At 40.5% G+C, this 16,769-nt stretch overlaps 1 protein-coding gene across 1 annotated transcript; it reads left to right on the top strand.

Annotated features, from left to right (window-relative positions):
• Positions 1 to 7,348: 7,348 nt before the first annotated feature.
• On the top strand, positions 7,349 to 16,403 carry KRT20 (keratin 20). Its single transcript, XM_053569682.1, has 8 exons — positions 7,349 to 7,780; positions 10,082 to 10,164; positions 11,480 to 11,636; positions 11,978 to 12,139; positions 12,303 to 12,428; positions 13,397 to 13,614; positions 14,326 to 14,363; positions 15,220 to 16,403. Exons 1-8 carry the CDS (start codon positions 7,361 to 7,363, stop codon positions 15,330 to 15,332), a joined length of 1,317 nt encoding a protein of 438 aa, XP_053425657.1. The 5' UTR covers positions 7,349 to 7,360; the 3' UTR covers positions 15,333 to 16,403.
• The last annotated feature ends 366 nt before the right edge of the window (positions 16,404 to 16,769 follow it).

Below are 16,769 nucleotides of genomic sequence, written 5' to 3'. Positions count from 1 at the left end.
TTTAGCCCATAGCTAAGCAACATTTTCTGGAGCCTTTAAAGCTGTGGGCAAGCCCCGTAAACACTACATTTTGGGGTTATCACAATGAATGAGATGCTCAGTAATGTGACAAGGCGGCAGTGTTGTTGGGGAAAACCTCCAAGCTGCAAGGCGGCAGCTTCTTCCAGGAACCTGTGGCCTGTCTGTGCAGAAATTTGATGCTGGAGTTTTGGAAGACCGAATGAACTAGAATTATGGTGGTAATAATTTATATATGAGGGATGAATATGAGAATCAGCAAGGTTAGAGGAAACCTTTCCTAGGTACTTTTATTACGCACTTATGGCCTGGTGTCCAGATCAGAATATTTAACAGTCTTATTTCTGCAGGCCTTCTCCACCCGGGTCCCACGCAGGCTCCACAAAGCCACGCTTCACCTGGATCCCACGCAGGCTCCACAAACTCAGCGTGCCCACAAATGAACACGTCATGCAGTCCTTTGCCATGACCCCTCCCCAAACCCTGTCTCAGTGGGCCCCTCGTGAGGGACACCCCCATCTCCACCCAGTCACCCAGGTCAGAGTCTTGGGGTGTCCCTATTTAGTTCTCTTCCTCATGCCCCACACTCACTCATTCTACAAAGGAATTGGCCACACTGTGTGCACACACTGTATCCAAGGAAGAGGCATCGACAGGAGAGATGAACGGGGTGGCTGGCCATCCTGGATGCATCCTTTCTGTCGTGTTTTTTCAATTCAACGTTACGTTTGGGGGGTTTTCTGGAGGGGGGGTTGTTGTTTTGTTGTTGTTGTTGCTGTTGCTGTTGAGGCAGAGACTCACTTTCTTTTTTTTTTTTTGAGGCAGTCTCACTTTCTTGCCCCTAGTAGAGTGCTATGGCATCATAGCTCACAGCAACCTCAAACTCCTGGGCTCAAGCCTCAGCCTTCCGAGTAGCTAGGACAACAGGCACCTGCCACAACACCCTACTACTTTTTAGACATGGGATCTCACTCTTGCTCAGCTGGTCTCAAACTCATGAGCTCAGGCAATCCACCTGCCTCAGCCTCCCAGAGTGCTGGAATTACAAGCGTGAGCCACTGCGCCCGGCCAACATTATATTTTTTTTAAGGTTTATCCCTGTCAATAATGTAGTTTGTCCATTTTTACCTGCTGCGTAGCCTTCCATTGTATAACTATGCATGCATGTCAATGTATTTATTCATTCTACACTTAATAAACATTTGAGTTGTTCAAGTTTTTTGTTTCTTGTGTGTGTGTGTGCACGTGCACACATGTGTGTGTTTCTTATATGAGCAATGTTTCTGTGAATATTCTTTTATATGCCTTCTGGTAAGTATGTACAAGAGTTTCTCTGGAGTATATCCCTACACTGAGTGTATGTTAAACTTTCTGAGACAACGTCAAGCTATTTTCCAAAGGAATTGTTCTTCTGTATCAATATATAGCCACCATCAGCCAAAGTGAATTCCTCTCAACCTCACTTGGCATTGTCCATCTTCTTAACTTTTTCCAATTGGCGGATGTGGAATGGGCCATTCCGTTTTCCTCTGTTTTACAAATCATACTTTTGCTCACTTTCTCACTGGGTTGTTTTTCTGTTTCTTATTTATTTATAGGCACTCTTTCCATATTCTGGAAACCAATTTCTTATCAGTTACATGTTTTCTAAATATCCGCTCCCTGTTTGGGGCTTTTTCTATTATGATTATGGTATCTTTTAATGAATAAAATTATTCATATCAATTTTGTGTCTTATAGTTTCCACTTTTTGTGTCTTATTAAGTAGTACTCCTTTATCCTTATTCCTAGAGATAGTATGTGCTTTCTTCCACATGTGTTATAGTTTTTAAACTTTCGCTTTTATTTCTTTGATGAACCTAGAATTTATTTTGAATTCTATATGCCTATTATTACATATAATTTTATTTATTAAATATGGAAATACTTTATTCCTTTTACACTGATTTTTAAGGCCGAACCAGTTCAAAATTGAGTTTCCATTTACAGTAAATCTGTTTCTGAGATCTATGTGTTAATTCACTGGTCTAGTTGCAGAGCAATGTAGAAGCCACTACTTATCAGGTGAAAGGAAAAACTACAAAATTAGAAAACGTAACCTAAAAATTGTATCCTCGGGGTGGCACCTGTGGCTCAAAGGAGTAGGGCACTGGTCCCATATACCAGAAGTGGTGGGTTCAAACCCTGCCCCATCCAAAAACTACAAAAAAAAAAAATTGTATCCTCATATTAATTATTCTTCACTTGTCAATGTCTAAAGTTAATCTGTATATTTTCCCTTTTCCAAAGACAAGGAATTGAGAACAATTTACCTCCATTCATCCCCTTCCAGCTGTCACCTACTTTAATTCTACATTGTTTTTTCTTCTCAATACAGATATTATTTTATTGTTTTTTCTTCTCAATACAGATATTATTTTATAGCCAATATTCATTTAGACTTGGTCATTTGTCACTCTATTTGTTCATCATCCTATTTTGCATCTCAGAACTTCCAAATGAAATCACCTTCCTTCTGCTTAAAATACATCCTCTCAGATTGCTTTTAGTATAAATCTAGAAGCCGATTGCAAACTCAGTTTCTACTATCCTGAAAATGTCTTATTTTACACTCCTTCAAAGATGATGTCGCTGAGTAGGAAGATTTCCGCATGGCAGTGTTTCCTCCCAGCACATGGAAGGTGTTTCACTTCCAAGGCCCACCGTTGCTCCTGAAGAGTCCATCAGTCCAGCCACCCTTCCTGTGCTGGTGATCTTTCCTTTCTCCCTACCTGCTTGTAAGAGCCTCTCTTTATTATTTGACTTTCTACTCTGATGTGTGTAGCTGTGATTTATTTTGCCTGGAATTCATTGGTCTCTTTAATGGAGAACTTGCTTCTTTAAACATTATTGTTGAATGTTTCCTTTTCTTATTCTCTCTTGTATTCTTCTGGGATGCTGTTGGCTTTTGTAACTCCAGCTTTCACACCCCTTGACTCTCTCTTTGTCGCTAAGCTACATTCTGAATAATTTCCTTAAAGCTATCTTTCTGTTCAATACTTCACTGTTTGGCCTTGCTTACCCTGTCATTGGACACATCCACTGAACTTTCCGTTTTCATTATATTATTGATTTTTTTGTTTATTTTTCAAATCTTCCTAGTACCTGCTCCAATTTTCAAGCTTATCTCTTTTGTTTTTAGTATTTTCTTTTTGTTTTTTCAGATTAATATGAGGATACAATTTTTAAGTTACATTTTTCTCACTTCCAGGGTAAAGTTCCTTTTGTAGAAGAGCCTCACCCAGGGGCGTGTTATACATCCTCCTGATGTGCACATTAGGTGAGATCCCGCCTCAAGCCCTTCCTCCTTCTGCCAAACATCCTCCCCCCTCAAGTTTATCTTTTATTTTCTAAAACACTTTATGCTCCCTCCAATTCCATAGCAAAATCCACTAACTCATTGAAGCACACCTGAAAATTACCAAAGATGTACAAACCAAAACCCAACTATGCCAGATTAACTATGTAAAACATAATAGTGTACGTTTACTCTATTAACCTTCGTATGCATCTCCCACTTTTAGCAAATAACTCGCAGCCAAACTTCCTTCATCTATATTTCCAAGCTCCTGCTCCCTGGTTGCAGATAGGATCACTCTAGAGGCTACAGATACTATGTTTATCATATCCAAGCTGCAATAACTTGCCTGTGATGGAGATAAAAAGGAAAAAAGCTTAAAAGTCCTCTGAAAACTTCAAGGCTCACATTAGCTCCCCAACTATCAGTCCCACTTCATATTAGTCATTAATGGCCTCAGTAGTGTCTGTCTTGGAGGTCAAAACGTACCTCCTCTTACAAAGAGGTTGGGACCTAATAGGTATTGTTTACAGATGCAATCATCCAACAGCCTAAAACACCAGAGGCTCTAAACTCATAACTTTGTATATGAACAAGGGTCAACAGGACGTTCAGTCAATCCTCAGGTATAATTCAAGAAGATGAATTACTGTGAAGTACTTGTTTGATTTCTCATGGTTACATTTTAAGATAGAACCATCTACCAAAGCATAAAACTCAGTGACAAAGGGGAACTGGGCTTTTCCTGCCCTTTCATAAACAGGCAGAGGGTTTTCCAAGCAGAATTTTTCTATTTCAACAAATTGGTAAATTTATATAATCATAGCCCTATTGTATCATATTTTAGTTTAAATTTAACCTCAAAAACTAGCCAGAAATTGGTAGGATGACATGTAGACAAAGTTATTTCTCAAAAAAATTAGAAATGAGATTTTAACTCTTTGATCTAAACATAATTAGGTCCAACCATAAGGAAGAAATGTGCTATAAAAAAAGAGAGAAAGAGAATAAAAATTATCATGTTTAATAGAGAACTCAAATTAATCCACATGAAAAAAGCCAACAATCCCATATATCAATGGGCAAGAGACATGAATAGAACCTTCTCTAAAGAAGACAGAAAAATGGCTAACAAACATATGAAAAAAATGTTCATCATCCCTATCTATTAGAGAAATGCAAATCAAAACCACCCTGAGATACCATCTAACCCCAGCGAGAATGGCCAACATTACAAAATCTCAAAACTGCAGATGCTGGCGTGGATGTGGAGAGAAGGGAACACTTTTACACTGCTGGTGGGACTGCAAACTAGTACAACCTTTCTGGAAGGAAGTATGGAGAAACCTCAAAGCACTCAAGCTAGACCTCCCATTTGATCCTGCAGTCCCATTACTGGGCATCTACCCAGAAGGGAAAAAATCCTTTTATCATAAGGACACTTGTACTAGACTGTTTATTGCAGCTCAATTTACAATCACCAAAATGTGGAAACAGCCTAAATGCCCACCAACCCAGGAATGGATTAACAAGCTGTGGTATATGTATACCATGGAATACTATTCAGCCACTAAAAAAAATGGAGACTTTACATCCTTCGTATTAACCTGGATGGAAGTGGAAGACATTATTCTTAGTAAAGCATCACAAGAATGGAGAAGCATGAATCCTATGTACTCCATTTTGATATGAGAACAATTAACAACAATTAAGGTCATGGTGGGGGTGGGGGAAGGGGAGAGCAGAGAGAAAAAGAAGGAGGGAGGGGTGAGAAAAGAAGAGCAGAGAGAGGGAAGGAGGGAGGGGGCGGGGCCTTGGTGTGTGCCACACCTTCTGGGGGCAAGACACACTTGCAAGAGGGACTTTACCTAAAAAATGCAATCAGTGTAACCTGGCTTACTGTACCCTCAATGAATCCCCAACAATAAAAAATAAATAAATAAATAAAAATAAAAAATAAAAAAATTTTAAAAATTATCATGTTTAACAATTACATTTATATTCCTTTCCAGCTCTAAAATGATTGACTTAAATAATGCTTCTACCCACCTTGATCATGTGTGTTAACGTATAAAGCTCTTAGCTGGGACTAACTCGCTGCAAAACTTCTGTAAACAGTCTGATTTTCCATAGACTTTAATCAAGCAGCCTCCTTTCTCTACCCCCTTAACCAACACCAAAAATACACATTCATTTTTTGAATATATATATATAAAGAAGAACATGGTTCATGTGTTTATAAAAAGTTCTTTACTATAGATTTTAGCTGTGACATCTGTTAATAAAGTAATTTAAAACTCAAATAAATAGCAGTTTCTGTGTGTTACACATTCAGTCTTTGGTGTAGGCACTCAACCTTGGCTGATGAACATCAGAATGGATAAAAAATATAAGACCTATCCACACACACATATGCCATAAAATGCATGAAATAGGTTTAACTTTGTATTGTAATGTCTAACTTTTCCGATAGAACTGAGATAAAATCTAGCACAGCATACTGTTGAAAAGTGTACTGTTTATAAGAAATAATACATTAAACTTTATTTTTGAAGAAAGGTGTTTATAGAAGAAAGCCACTGGTTTCCAAAAAACCAAATCTTTTATTTTTAAGAGACAAAGATTTCCAGAACAGCCAACAGCCACAACAAATGAGCCACTAGAACAAGACCAGTAAGTCCCAAATTCGTTCTCCAGTTTTTTGTGTTTGCTTGCTTGCTGTCATTGAGCCAATCTCAATCTCAATCTTAATTCTTAAAGTATCAGGATGATAATTAATGATTTGGGGGGTGACTTTTCCAATCTCTTCTAATTAACCGGGTTAAGGAAGCGATTTAAATGCTTCAAAAGAGATGTGCATTTTCCGTGGGGGTTGAATGAAGGGAAGCAAGTGACCAGAGTGTTTACTGAGTGCCTACAATCAGATTCCCACTGGTGACATGGCCCCCGTGCGTCTGGAGGGCCGTAGCACGTAGTGGCCTCCTGCTCAACCCTGGCAGGTGTGTGCAGCCCCAGGGCACCACCCAGGCTGTGATTGTGGGGACACGCAAGAAAGATCAAGGGTCTGTGGAAGCTTCTGCTACTGAAATCCATTGGGGATTCAAGTAGCTATAGCTTCAGAACAGACACAGTGGAGGCTGTCTCACATTGAGTGTTAAGGTGACCTTACTCAAGAAAGAAAGACCCTCCAAGTACCATGCCAGGGGCAAAGCCACTATGTGATTTATTCTAAGTTTTGGATAACAGAACCTAAAGCCAGGCAGTGACTAAAAGATTAAAATGCATTATCTATTCATAGAACATTAGAAATAGAAAAACAAATTCCAAAATCATCTAGTCTACCACTTACCTAAATTAATTTTATTCATTTTCCCAACTGACATCTCCAGAGACATAAATATTTCATTCCTCCCTTAAACACTCAAGGTTTTGTGTTTGTACAAAATATTTTAGTAGCCTTGTAAAGTAAGATGTCTAAACAGGGATAAACTTTAAAGCAAAAAAAATAAAATAAAATAAAAACCATAAAACAGAGGTTTGAAGACCAATTCATCAGTACAAATAAACAGTTCTCCTTTATTGCCAACTTTATTGCCAGTGTGACTGTCAATTATGTGCCCACATCAGCCTTTTCAGATACCTAAATTATAAATGAGGATTGCAAATATTCTACGTGTGTACATTAGGATGGAAAAAAAGCCTGCCAAGACAGGTGCAAGGGCTAAGTGAATACATCCACCTGTTTCCTTTTGTTAGCTCTATTTGAAAAAAGAAATCACCCCTTAGAAAAGCCTCGAACAAATGCCTCTAGTGGTAATTTCTGGAACCGAATTGAACATATTGCTGTACAAAGGGGAAGGAAAAAAAAAAAGGCAAGACAAGGTGGCCTCTGGTGCCAATCGCAGTGACATATCAACAGAGGAGGAGTTTCTTTTCTGTGGACTCCATAAAAGGCCAGCCCAACACCCTGTATTAGACAGACGGCTGCAGCCATCCTGAAGCAACATGTCCTCCATCCCAGAATCTCCAAAGGACTTCACTCACAGAAGCTTCCACAGAAGCCTGAGTTTCTCCACGCAGGGCCCGTCACTCAGCCCAAGCGTGAGGGGCATGCCGCCCCTCCGGGCTGCACCCAGCGTCCATGGGGGAGCTGGAGGCTACGGCACCCGCATCTCCACCTCCAGAAGCACAGCGAGCTCTCGCAGCAGCCCCACCAGCGTCGGGGACCTGCTTAATGGCAATGAGAAGACGACTATGCAGAACCTCAATGACCGTCTAGCGAGCTACCTGGAGAAGGTGCGGATCCTGGACCAGTCCAACTCCAGACTGGAGGCGCAGATCAAGCAGTGGTACGAGACCAAGGCACCCAGCAGTGGTCGGGACTACAGCGCGTATTACAAACAAATCCAAGAGCTGCAAAGTCAGGTGAGGGATGACCTGTGATCTCTGCTCCCCTGTCCAGCTGCCTAATAGATCCAGAGGGTATTTGGGTTGGGTGAGTCCAAATGACTGCTGACAAGTTGGGCTGAAATACTACAGCTGTAAAAATTCTTTCATCTACCCTTAGTGCCAGAGTACCTGCCTGTATAAATACAATGACTATGACTTTAAATCATCTTATTTTTTTAATGTTTTCATCTAATTATATACAAAATATGAACATTTTATCCTCCAGTCTTACAACCTGTATCTTTGTCACAGCTTAACCCAGTAGGGCTAAATGGGTAGTAAATAATGTCTAAAAATGTTTTATGGGATAAATCTTTCTTGGTTTTTCACCTAGTCATCATCAACTTTCAAAACCCCAGTCAATTCAGAGATTTTTCTCCTTTCATTTATGTAAATGTTATAATAGAAGGATTAGAAGACTGTATTGCAGGTTAAATAATTAAGTGATTCAGGGTGGAGAAGAGGCACAGGGGTACGGGTATTAACAGTACCTGGGTTTTTATGTTATTATTATGATTATTTTTATTGAGACAAAGTCTCACTTTATCGCCCCCGGTAGAGTGCCTCAGCACTCATAGCTCACAGCAACCTCAAACTCTTGGGCTCAAATGATCCTCTTGCCTCAGCCTCCTGAGTAGCTGGGATGACAGGTGCCCACTACAATGCCTGGCTATTTTTTTAGAAACGGGGTCTCACTCTTGCTCAGGCTGGTCTTAAATTCCTGAGCTCAGGCAGTCCACCTGCCTCGACCTCCCAGAGTGTGAGGTTACAGTCATGAGCCACCACGCCTGGCAATACCTGGGTTTTTAAAAGCTCTGCTTAAACAATATGATCATCATCAGAAGCAATTCAGAAACTACTTCCACACTCATAAAATCTTCTTCTGTCCCCGAGCCACATTTATTTCAGTATGTCACAACCTGCTGCCGTGTCATCCACAAAAGGTGGAGCTCTCCACTTTATCAACTGCATGGAGCCAGAGCAGAAGACTTTGCCCCTACTCAGATGTGATACAGAGCGTGTACTTTGCCTCAGTGTTCTTATCTATCAAGACAACTCTCCTTTTCGTTTTCATTTCTGTTTTCAGTTTCATATTCCACTTACTTATCGGCAAGTCTTTTTTTCTTGAGTTGTATTAGACATCTGTGTGATTTGATTCAGAGACTCTACAGGAAGTTATACTGGGATTACAGGAACCATAAGCATGGAAAGCAGCGGTGTTTGAATTGTGCTTCCTGCCAGCAGCTCACCCTCCTCAGACTCTCACTGTAAATGTTCAAAACAAGCCAACCTGTCTCCGATCCCTGTCTCCTGTTTCTGACTCTCCTTTGGATCATTTCAAATACACAGGAACAGCCCCCAGTTTCATTTAGCTGAGCAGATCCACCACTGAAATCCAGACTTCTACAGGACCAGAGTCATTGAAAGAGACATGTCATTTTTTAACATCTTCTACAAGTAGACTTTTTTTATCTATTTGTGTCTTGGAAAACTCGCCCATTAGTCAACCACGTCTTAAGATCCAGGCCTCGTCTATCCTGAAACACGTTTTCCTAATGCCTAGCACAAGTCCCATCATTGTAACCAGGGTTCACTCATTCAGCAGTACTTGGGGGACCCTAACTTGGTGCTGGGTACAATGCTGGGCCCTGGGGAATCCGATAATGGACACAATGTGATTTAGAAGAAAACAGTCATGACTAAAGCAACTACCACACAGAGGGCTAATGAGAGCACAGACAGATCACCTAGGGCAGTTTGAGGACATCACCAAAGGCCCCCTGGGAGCACTGTTGCTCGAGCTGTGGGAGGAGCAGTGGGAGTTCATCAGGTGATCGGGGCTAACAGGAATATTCTAAGCAGGAATAACACCAAAGGCAAGGCCCTTAGTAGAGTCTGAATTAAATTCGAGCTTAGTTAAATTCTCCTTTTGTAAAATCCCCAGAAAGCCAACCGAACCTAGGGTCTAGAGTTGCATTTTACAACCCTCTTACATTAAATACCACGTCATTATTCTATTTTCATGTATAAATTCTTTTTTTTTATTAAATCATAGCTGCATACATTAATGCAATCATAGGGTACAATGTGCTGGTTTTATATACAATTTGAAATATTTTCATCAAACTGGTTAACATAGCCTTCACCACATTTTCTTATAGAAATTCTTGAAATGAACACCCTTTTTGACATAATACTGCTGTATCTGGGGACACCTTCCCTCTTTTTAAACTCCTATCCAGTGACAGATGTCATTCTTTCTCTTATATTTTCCAGATTAAGGATGCTCAGCTTCAAAATGCTCGATGTGTCCTGCAAATTGACAATACTAAGCTGATTTTCGAGGACTTCAGACTGAAGTAGGTTCTCTCTTAGATGGCAAGACTTTCTACAAAAAGAATTCTTTATGCTAATCCTTTATGATGCTCAGTTTCCCATATTATTATTGGTAAGGAACTACCACTAAACATGTTGGAACTCTTAAAGCTGAATGGATGTTAGAAGCCATGAGGTCTAGCCCAGCACTCAGGGACGGACTTCTTTCTCTCCACTACAATGGATCAAATCCACTAAGATTTGATCACCCAGTGTGTAACTGAATGCCTTCAGTAACCACTATTATTCGGGTTAGTTAGTTATAGTTGCTAAAATGTTCTTTTTTTAGTAACCTCGCATCTACCTTTTACCTACGGAACTCAATTCTTCCCTTTGAGGTCCTAACAAAGTGATTGATAATTTCCCTTCTGCCTAAGCGCCTTTCTGTTCTCTAAACTGAGCTATGTCTGTCCTTAGCAATCCTCCCAGGAGTCACCCACATTCCTTTAACTGCCTTCAGGCATATGATCCAAGTTCAAGGAATGACTCATGATGCTTTCTAGTTCACCAGTGTTTTACAGCATGGTCTTACCAATCAAAGAACCAGGACCAATGTATGATTAATACACTTCAAGTTATGTTCACTTTCTCTGTAGTCATCACAGCCCAAGTGATCAGAGCTGTCACTCATAAACGCTTCCACACTAGGGCTTCCTCATCCTGAATTTATATGATGCATTAGCACCAAGACGTCCTCTGTGGTTAAAAGGGCACCATTTTAATGCTACCAGGAATTAAAAAGAAATAGAAAAACAGATCTGATGATTACAGCAGTGAAAGTTCGTGAATTCTGATTTTACCGAGTCAGCATCCAAGTGTCCCATTGCATCATTCTTTTGAAGTTTGCTACTTTAGAATAATGAATGTGTATAAGACTACAGAGGGTAACGTATGACTGAGATAGTTCACTTTGGATGCACCTGTTTACAAAAATAAATTGATCATGGGCATTTCATTGAGTAAAACTAATATGTAGTATCAATAATAACCTTTTACTAACATGGTAATTACAACAATTGTTAAATCTCTCTTTAAGTATATTCTAGAATTTAGAAACTTTTAAACTTATTTCAGATTGCCTTTCACCAGTCGCTCCAAATCACAGAGATTACGTTACGAAACAAATTATCCAACTCCTAAGTTCTTATGCGTATTTCAAGAAGGCAAAAGGGAGGCATTATAAAGCATTAAAATATCTTTCCATGTGCCACATAAAACTATTTCTCATTATATTAGATTATCTCTCATATAATCTCTTCAGAAGGACTCACTTACCTCCCCATACTAATTCCTTGGCAGGTATGAGACTGAGAGGGCCATGCACCTGACACTGAAAGCCGACCTCCAAGGCCTGAGTAAGGTCTTTGATGATCTAACCCTCCACAAGACAGACTTGGAACTTCAAATTGAGGAACTGAATAGAGACCTGGCTGTCCTCAAAAAAGAGCACACGGAGGTGAGAAAATATTCAGAAGTGGTATTGGGACTGATGGAATGGCTCTCGTAAGAACGAGAAAGAGGAAGGACAGGAGGAGGCAGACTCGGTGGTGACAGTGAGGATGACGATGACAGCAGTAAGGTTGTAAGCCCTGACTTCTTTTCATAAAGTTGCTTCAGGTTAAATAAATGACTGAGAGCAGGACTTGGACCCCAAGAAGCCCTACACAGGTTGTTGTTTTCTTTCATTTTTTACTCACTCCCAGGGGAGGAGCCATAAAACTTTTGATGTCCTTTCTGCCCAGCCTTATCTGAGAATGTGCTTCAGATTAAAATCAATCAGGATTTTCACTCTTGTAGGAAGTGGATGGCCTGCACAGGCATCTGGGCAACACCGTCAACGTAGAGGTGGACGTTGCTCCGGGCCTGAACCTCAGTGCTGTCATGAATGAAATGAGGCAGAAATATGAAGACATGGCCCAGGAGTACATTCAGAAGGCCAGAGAACGATATGAGATGCAGGTAATGGCGTGATTCTAAGGTGTGAGCAAATATAGAGAAGCTGTCCTCGAAAAAGTGAGAATTTGTATTCTTCCTTCCTTCTTTCCTCCCTCCCTCCTTCCCTCCCTCTCTTCCTTCCTTAATTGCTCATTTATGTTTTTGTTTTCATTCTTGGAACTTTTAGATTGAAGCTCTGCAACAAGAAGTCACAGTGAACACAGGAGAGTTAAAAGAAGCTGGGGCTCAACTAAAGAAGCTGAGGGACACCTCCCAGAGCCTAGAGCTCGAGCTCCAGTCCTACTTCAGTGTGGTAAAGTGCATCCTTCCCTTTCTCACTCTGTGCTGTCGTGCAGTCTGTGTTAAGAACTCTACAAATGCAAAGACCAATAAGAAATAACCTTTCCCCTTGCAGAGCTGGCAGGGAAACAGCTCAAACAACTAATTATAATGAAAGGACAGAGAGAAATGGAGGAAAGGGCAGTGCATGCCACAAATGCAGAGGAAGGACAGATCTGGGAGATTCCACAGAGAAGGTGGTCTTTACACTAGATCTTAAAAGTTGAGATGAGTTTTTAACCTGAAGAACAGGAGTAGAGATATTCCAGGCCAAGCTAATCAGCCAGCCCATGTTAAGTTAGGCTGTGGTGACCAGCAACCCTTAAGCCACGGTGGCCAAAGCAACTCGACATCCATCGTGGGTCAGCTGCTGCCGTGCTCCCTCGTGTTTCCTCTCCGGGGTGAGGCGACAGGAGTAGATCCCATCTGATCCCATCTGGGACGTGTCAGTGTTGTGGCAACAGGAAAGTACAATAGCCGAGCTACATGGTAGCTCTCAAAGCTTCTCTTCAGAAAGGCATTTGTCATGTTCACCTGCACTTCATTAGCCAGAGAGAGTCATGTGCCCCAGCCTGGGGTGAATGGGTTGAGGAGGTCTAGTCCTCCGCTGCAGAGACACTGCAAATCAATCTCACAGCCAGGCCTGCTGAAGGAGTTGGAGGCAGGGCATCCTCACAAGACAGAGAGGCAAATACCAAGAATGGTAACGTGCCACACTGAGAGAACAGTGGGTTCAGAGCTAAAGACAAACAAAGAAAAACCCCCAGACCTGGTGATCCCAGCTGGCTGAGGTTGCCTCATGGGAAATGTGGGAGCTGGAGCTAGAAATACATTTGATGCCCACAGAGACGGCCTGCAGAAACTCTCCTTAAAGCAATTAAAATTGGACCTCTTAAATCAATTCCTTACATAAGAAAGTCCCTCTTTTTCTTGTGGTCATAGAAAGCGTCTATGGAACACACACTAGAGGAGACCAAAGCTGCTTACAGCAGCCAGCTGGCCAACCTCCAGGCCAGGCTGAACACTGTAGAGGATGAACTGATGCAGGTTCGGGGAGACGCCGAACGCCAGAAGGCTGAATACCTTACTCTTCTTGACGTAAAGATCAGGCTTGAGCAGGAGATTGCTACTTACCGCCGCCTTCTGGAAGGAGAAGTAAAGTAAGGTTCTTAGCATTAATGGATACTAAGTATGTGCCAATATCTGTGGATTCTCCCCTGCATCACTGCCCTGTCACTCCTTACCCAGCACCAACACAAGCAACTAGCACAAAAGTAATTACACACACACACACACACACACACACACACACGCTACCATCACTACCAACAAAAAGTACACACACATTCCCAAAACATGAAGCACAGCCTTGAGGTCATGTGGCAGGACTGAGTTAGAAGATGGCTACCTAAATGATACAGATTGTGCTTGTGTTAATTTTTATGATTAATGTGTAATTGAAAGCACAGCTTTTTGAAAACTATCACTGAGAGTTCAATAAATAAAGAATTAAATAAAGGCCACGGAGCTCTGTGGCAGCCCAGTTTAAGAACCAGCAGTGTGGCATCAGCCGCTGTTCTCAGATACCACCCCGGAGAACGTCCACAAGATAAAATTCAAATGTCCATGATTTTAATTACAAAAACTTCTAGCACATGTGAAACAGCCCGTTTTGAAACTCTGTATGTTTCAAGTTAAAAAAGTAAGACACTCAAGTTTGCCATAGCATCATAAAAGGGAAAGAAAAGGAAAACAGTATTAAAACATTCAAAGACTTTGCTTTGAAACATAATAGGCAGAAAAGCATTTGATTTTCAAAATGGCAATAACATATTTTTCTGTTTTTTCTTCTTGTATTTAAAAAAAAACAGTACTATAGAATATCAGTTGGACACCCTGGAAGAGAAAGGTGAGTTTCTCAATTTTTGCACATTTTCTCTAACACTCAGCAGCTTTCCACTAACCAGTGAAAAGTAAGGGGAGGCTTCTTAGTTTGTTTTCTGCTACTGTAGCAGAATACTTGCGACTGGGCAGTTTACAAACAATGGGAGTTTATTTGACTTGCGATTCTAGAGGCTGGGAAGTCCAGCATCACAATGGTGCTGGCATCTGGCAAGGGCCTTCTTGCTATGTCATCCCAGAAGGGGGCCGAAGCTGCTTTTATAATAAGGCTGCCCTCGTAATTATTAACACACTCCTATGATAACATCAATTCATGTTATGGATTGAAGGTTCTGTCCACAATCATGACCTAAGTCACCCCTTATTAGACCTCACCTCCCAACACTGTCACATCAGAGATTAAGTTTCCAATACGTGAATTTTGGGGGCTCCATAGCAGAGGCCAATTCCCACGTGAGCAGACATGCCACCAAGGATTCTAAAAATTGAATACATGGCATAAAAAAAAAAAACCTCTATGAGAGAATTTTGACACACTCTCTTAAAAAGGGTGATTTTCTTGGCCTGTACTGTTGCTGTCTTGAGACATCCTGACACCCTGAAAAGGAAAAATTAGACTAAAATATGAGTTTTTCTTAACTCAAGATGGCAGACTTCGGTTTAGGGGTGGGAAAAGTGTGGGTAATTTGTACATTTGGGGAGAGTGCTACCTTTTCCACATTTATTTATAAAATGGATTGAAGATTATTTAAGAAAGAAATTGGTTCAACTTTTCTTTTTAAAGAAGGGAATACATCCCAAATAATAATTTAAAGTGAGAGTCATGGGCCTGAGTTAACATGTGCTGTTTATTGTGAATTCAGATATAAAGAAAACCAGGAAGATTAAGACAGTCGTGCAAGTACAAGAAGTCGTGGATGGCAAGGTTGTGTCATCTACAGTCAAAGAAATAAATGAGATGGAAGAAAACATATAAAGACTCACCAGAAGGTGATGCTGCTGAGGTTAGGAAAGAAGAGTGGCCATAATTTTTGAACGCTATAAGAAAGTAGCCATCAGAAAGCACTATGAATACTTTGCAGCGTTTAGAAGGGGTAAAGCCTATTTCTCAGACTCTGCAATGGAATATAAATGTTGTACTCAAGGAGATGAAAATTGCCTGCAAAAATGAAATATACCAAGCGTTAGACTATTTAAAACACCATTACTGTCATCTTTATCACGAAGCACATTAATTACAAGCTGTAGGCTACCTAGTATCAATTTGTAGGTAATGTTCCTGAAAATTGCAGCACATGTCAATTATACTAAACTTCACATAGCAGAGGAGTCAATGCAAATAGCAAAGAAACCTCTCTCTATTCATTTTTCCTGCTTTTAAATTGTAAAACTCCTCCATGGGAGCCCCTGGATTCTTAATCGGGCCAACATCTTGGTTAATCTCACTGAATGTCCAATATTAGTGTGATTCTGCTGTCTCTGAGTATCTGCTTTTTTCTGTTGTTCCTTGTTCCTCCTGCGTGATTAAAACTCAACTCAGCTCTGAATAATTTGAGAGTCAAATCCCAATTGCAAATGCTGAGCAGAATAAGAATGAAAGTACACTGTGCTTGAAGTGGGAGTAGATTAAAAAGAAACTTCGAGAAACCCCTCTCAAGGCAGAATGTGTCTCCTTTTGATGATAATTGGTATAAACCATCACGTTCTTTATGTGGTAAACTTCTCTGATGAAATGTCACTTACCAGTTTTTAATAACAACTTTATTGAGGGAGCATTCATACACCCTGCAATTCACCCTTACAGTGTGTACAAATTCAGAGGTCTTCAATATGTTTACAAAGTTGTGCAACCCTCACCATTATCTGATTTTAGAATGTTCCACCACCCCAAAAAGAAACTTCCTAACAATCAGCAGTCACTCCCATTCTCCCTCCCCTCAGTCCCTGACAAGCCCCAATCTACTTCCTCTGTATGGATTTGCCTGTTCCAGACATTTCATACAAATTGAGTCATTACCATGTGCTCTTTTGCACACAAATATTCACAGCAGTGTTATTTAGAATAATCCCCAAAGTAGAAACAGCCTGAATCCTCAACAACTGACGATGAATAAACAAAATGTAATATATTCATACGATAGAATATTCTTTGACAATAACAAGAAATGAAGTACTGAGATGTGCTGTCACATAAATGAACCTCAGAATCATTATGCTACGTGAAAGAAGCTGGATACGGAAAAACACACACTGTATCCCCACCTTTTTTGCATCTCCATGAACAAGAACTGCATGCAAATGTTTATGGCAAAAACAAATTTGCCCTCTATCATGGTGTTCTAGTAAATACAATGATACAATAGATAGTTGGACTTAAAATTCAACACAGAAGTTACAGAATTTTGAGTTTGCT

This window comes from Nycticebus coucang, chromosome 18 (genome assembly GCF_027406575.1).
Source record: "Nycticebus coucang isolate mNycCou1 chromosome 18, mNycCou1.pri, whole genome shotgun sequence".
In the NCBI taxonomy this organism is placed as follows: domain Eukaryota; kingdom Metazoa; phylum Chordata; class Mammalia; order Primates; family Lorisidae; genus Nycticebus; species Nycticebus coucang.
Note: the sequence above shows the minus strand (reverse complement) of the source record. Positions and strands in the feature narration are given on the sequence as shown.

Excerpts from the sequence above, each read along its gene's own strand:
- KRT20 (XM_053569682.1), top strand. The coding sequence starts at position 7,361 with ATGTCCTCCATCCCAGAATCTCCAAAGGACTTCACTCACAGAAGCTTC. Across the intron at positions 10,165-11,479 it reads TTCGAGGACTTCAGACTGAA|GTATGAGACTGAGAGGGCCA; the intron begins GTAGGTTCTCTC and ends ATTCCTTGGCAG. Across the intron at positions 11,637-11,977 it reads TCAAAAAAGAGCACACGGAG|GAAGTGGATGGCCTGCACAG; the intron begins GTGAGAAAATAT and ends TCACTCTTGTAG.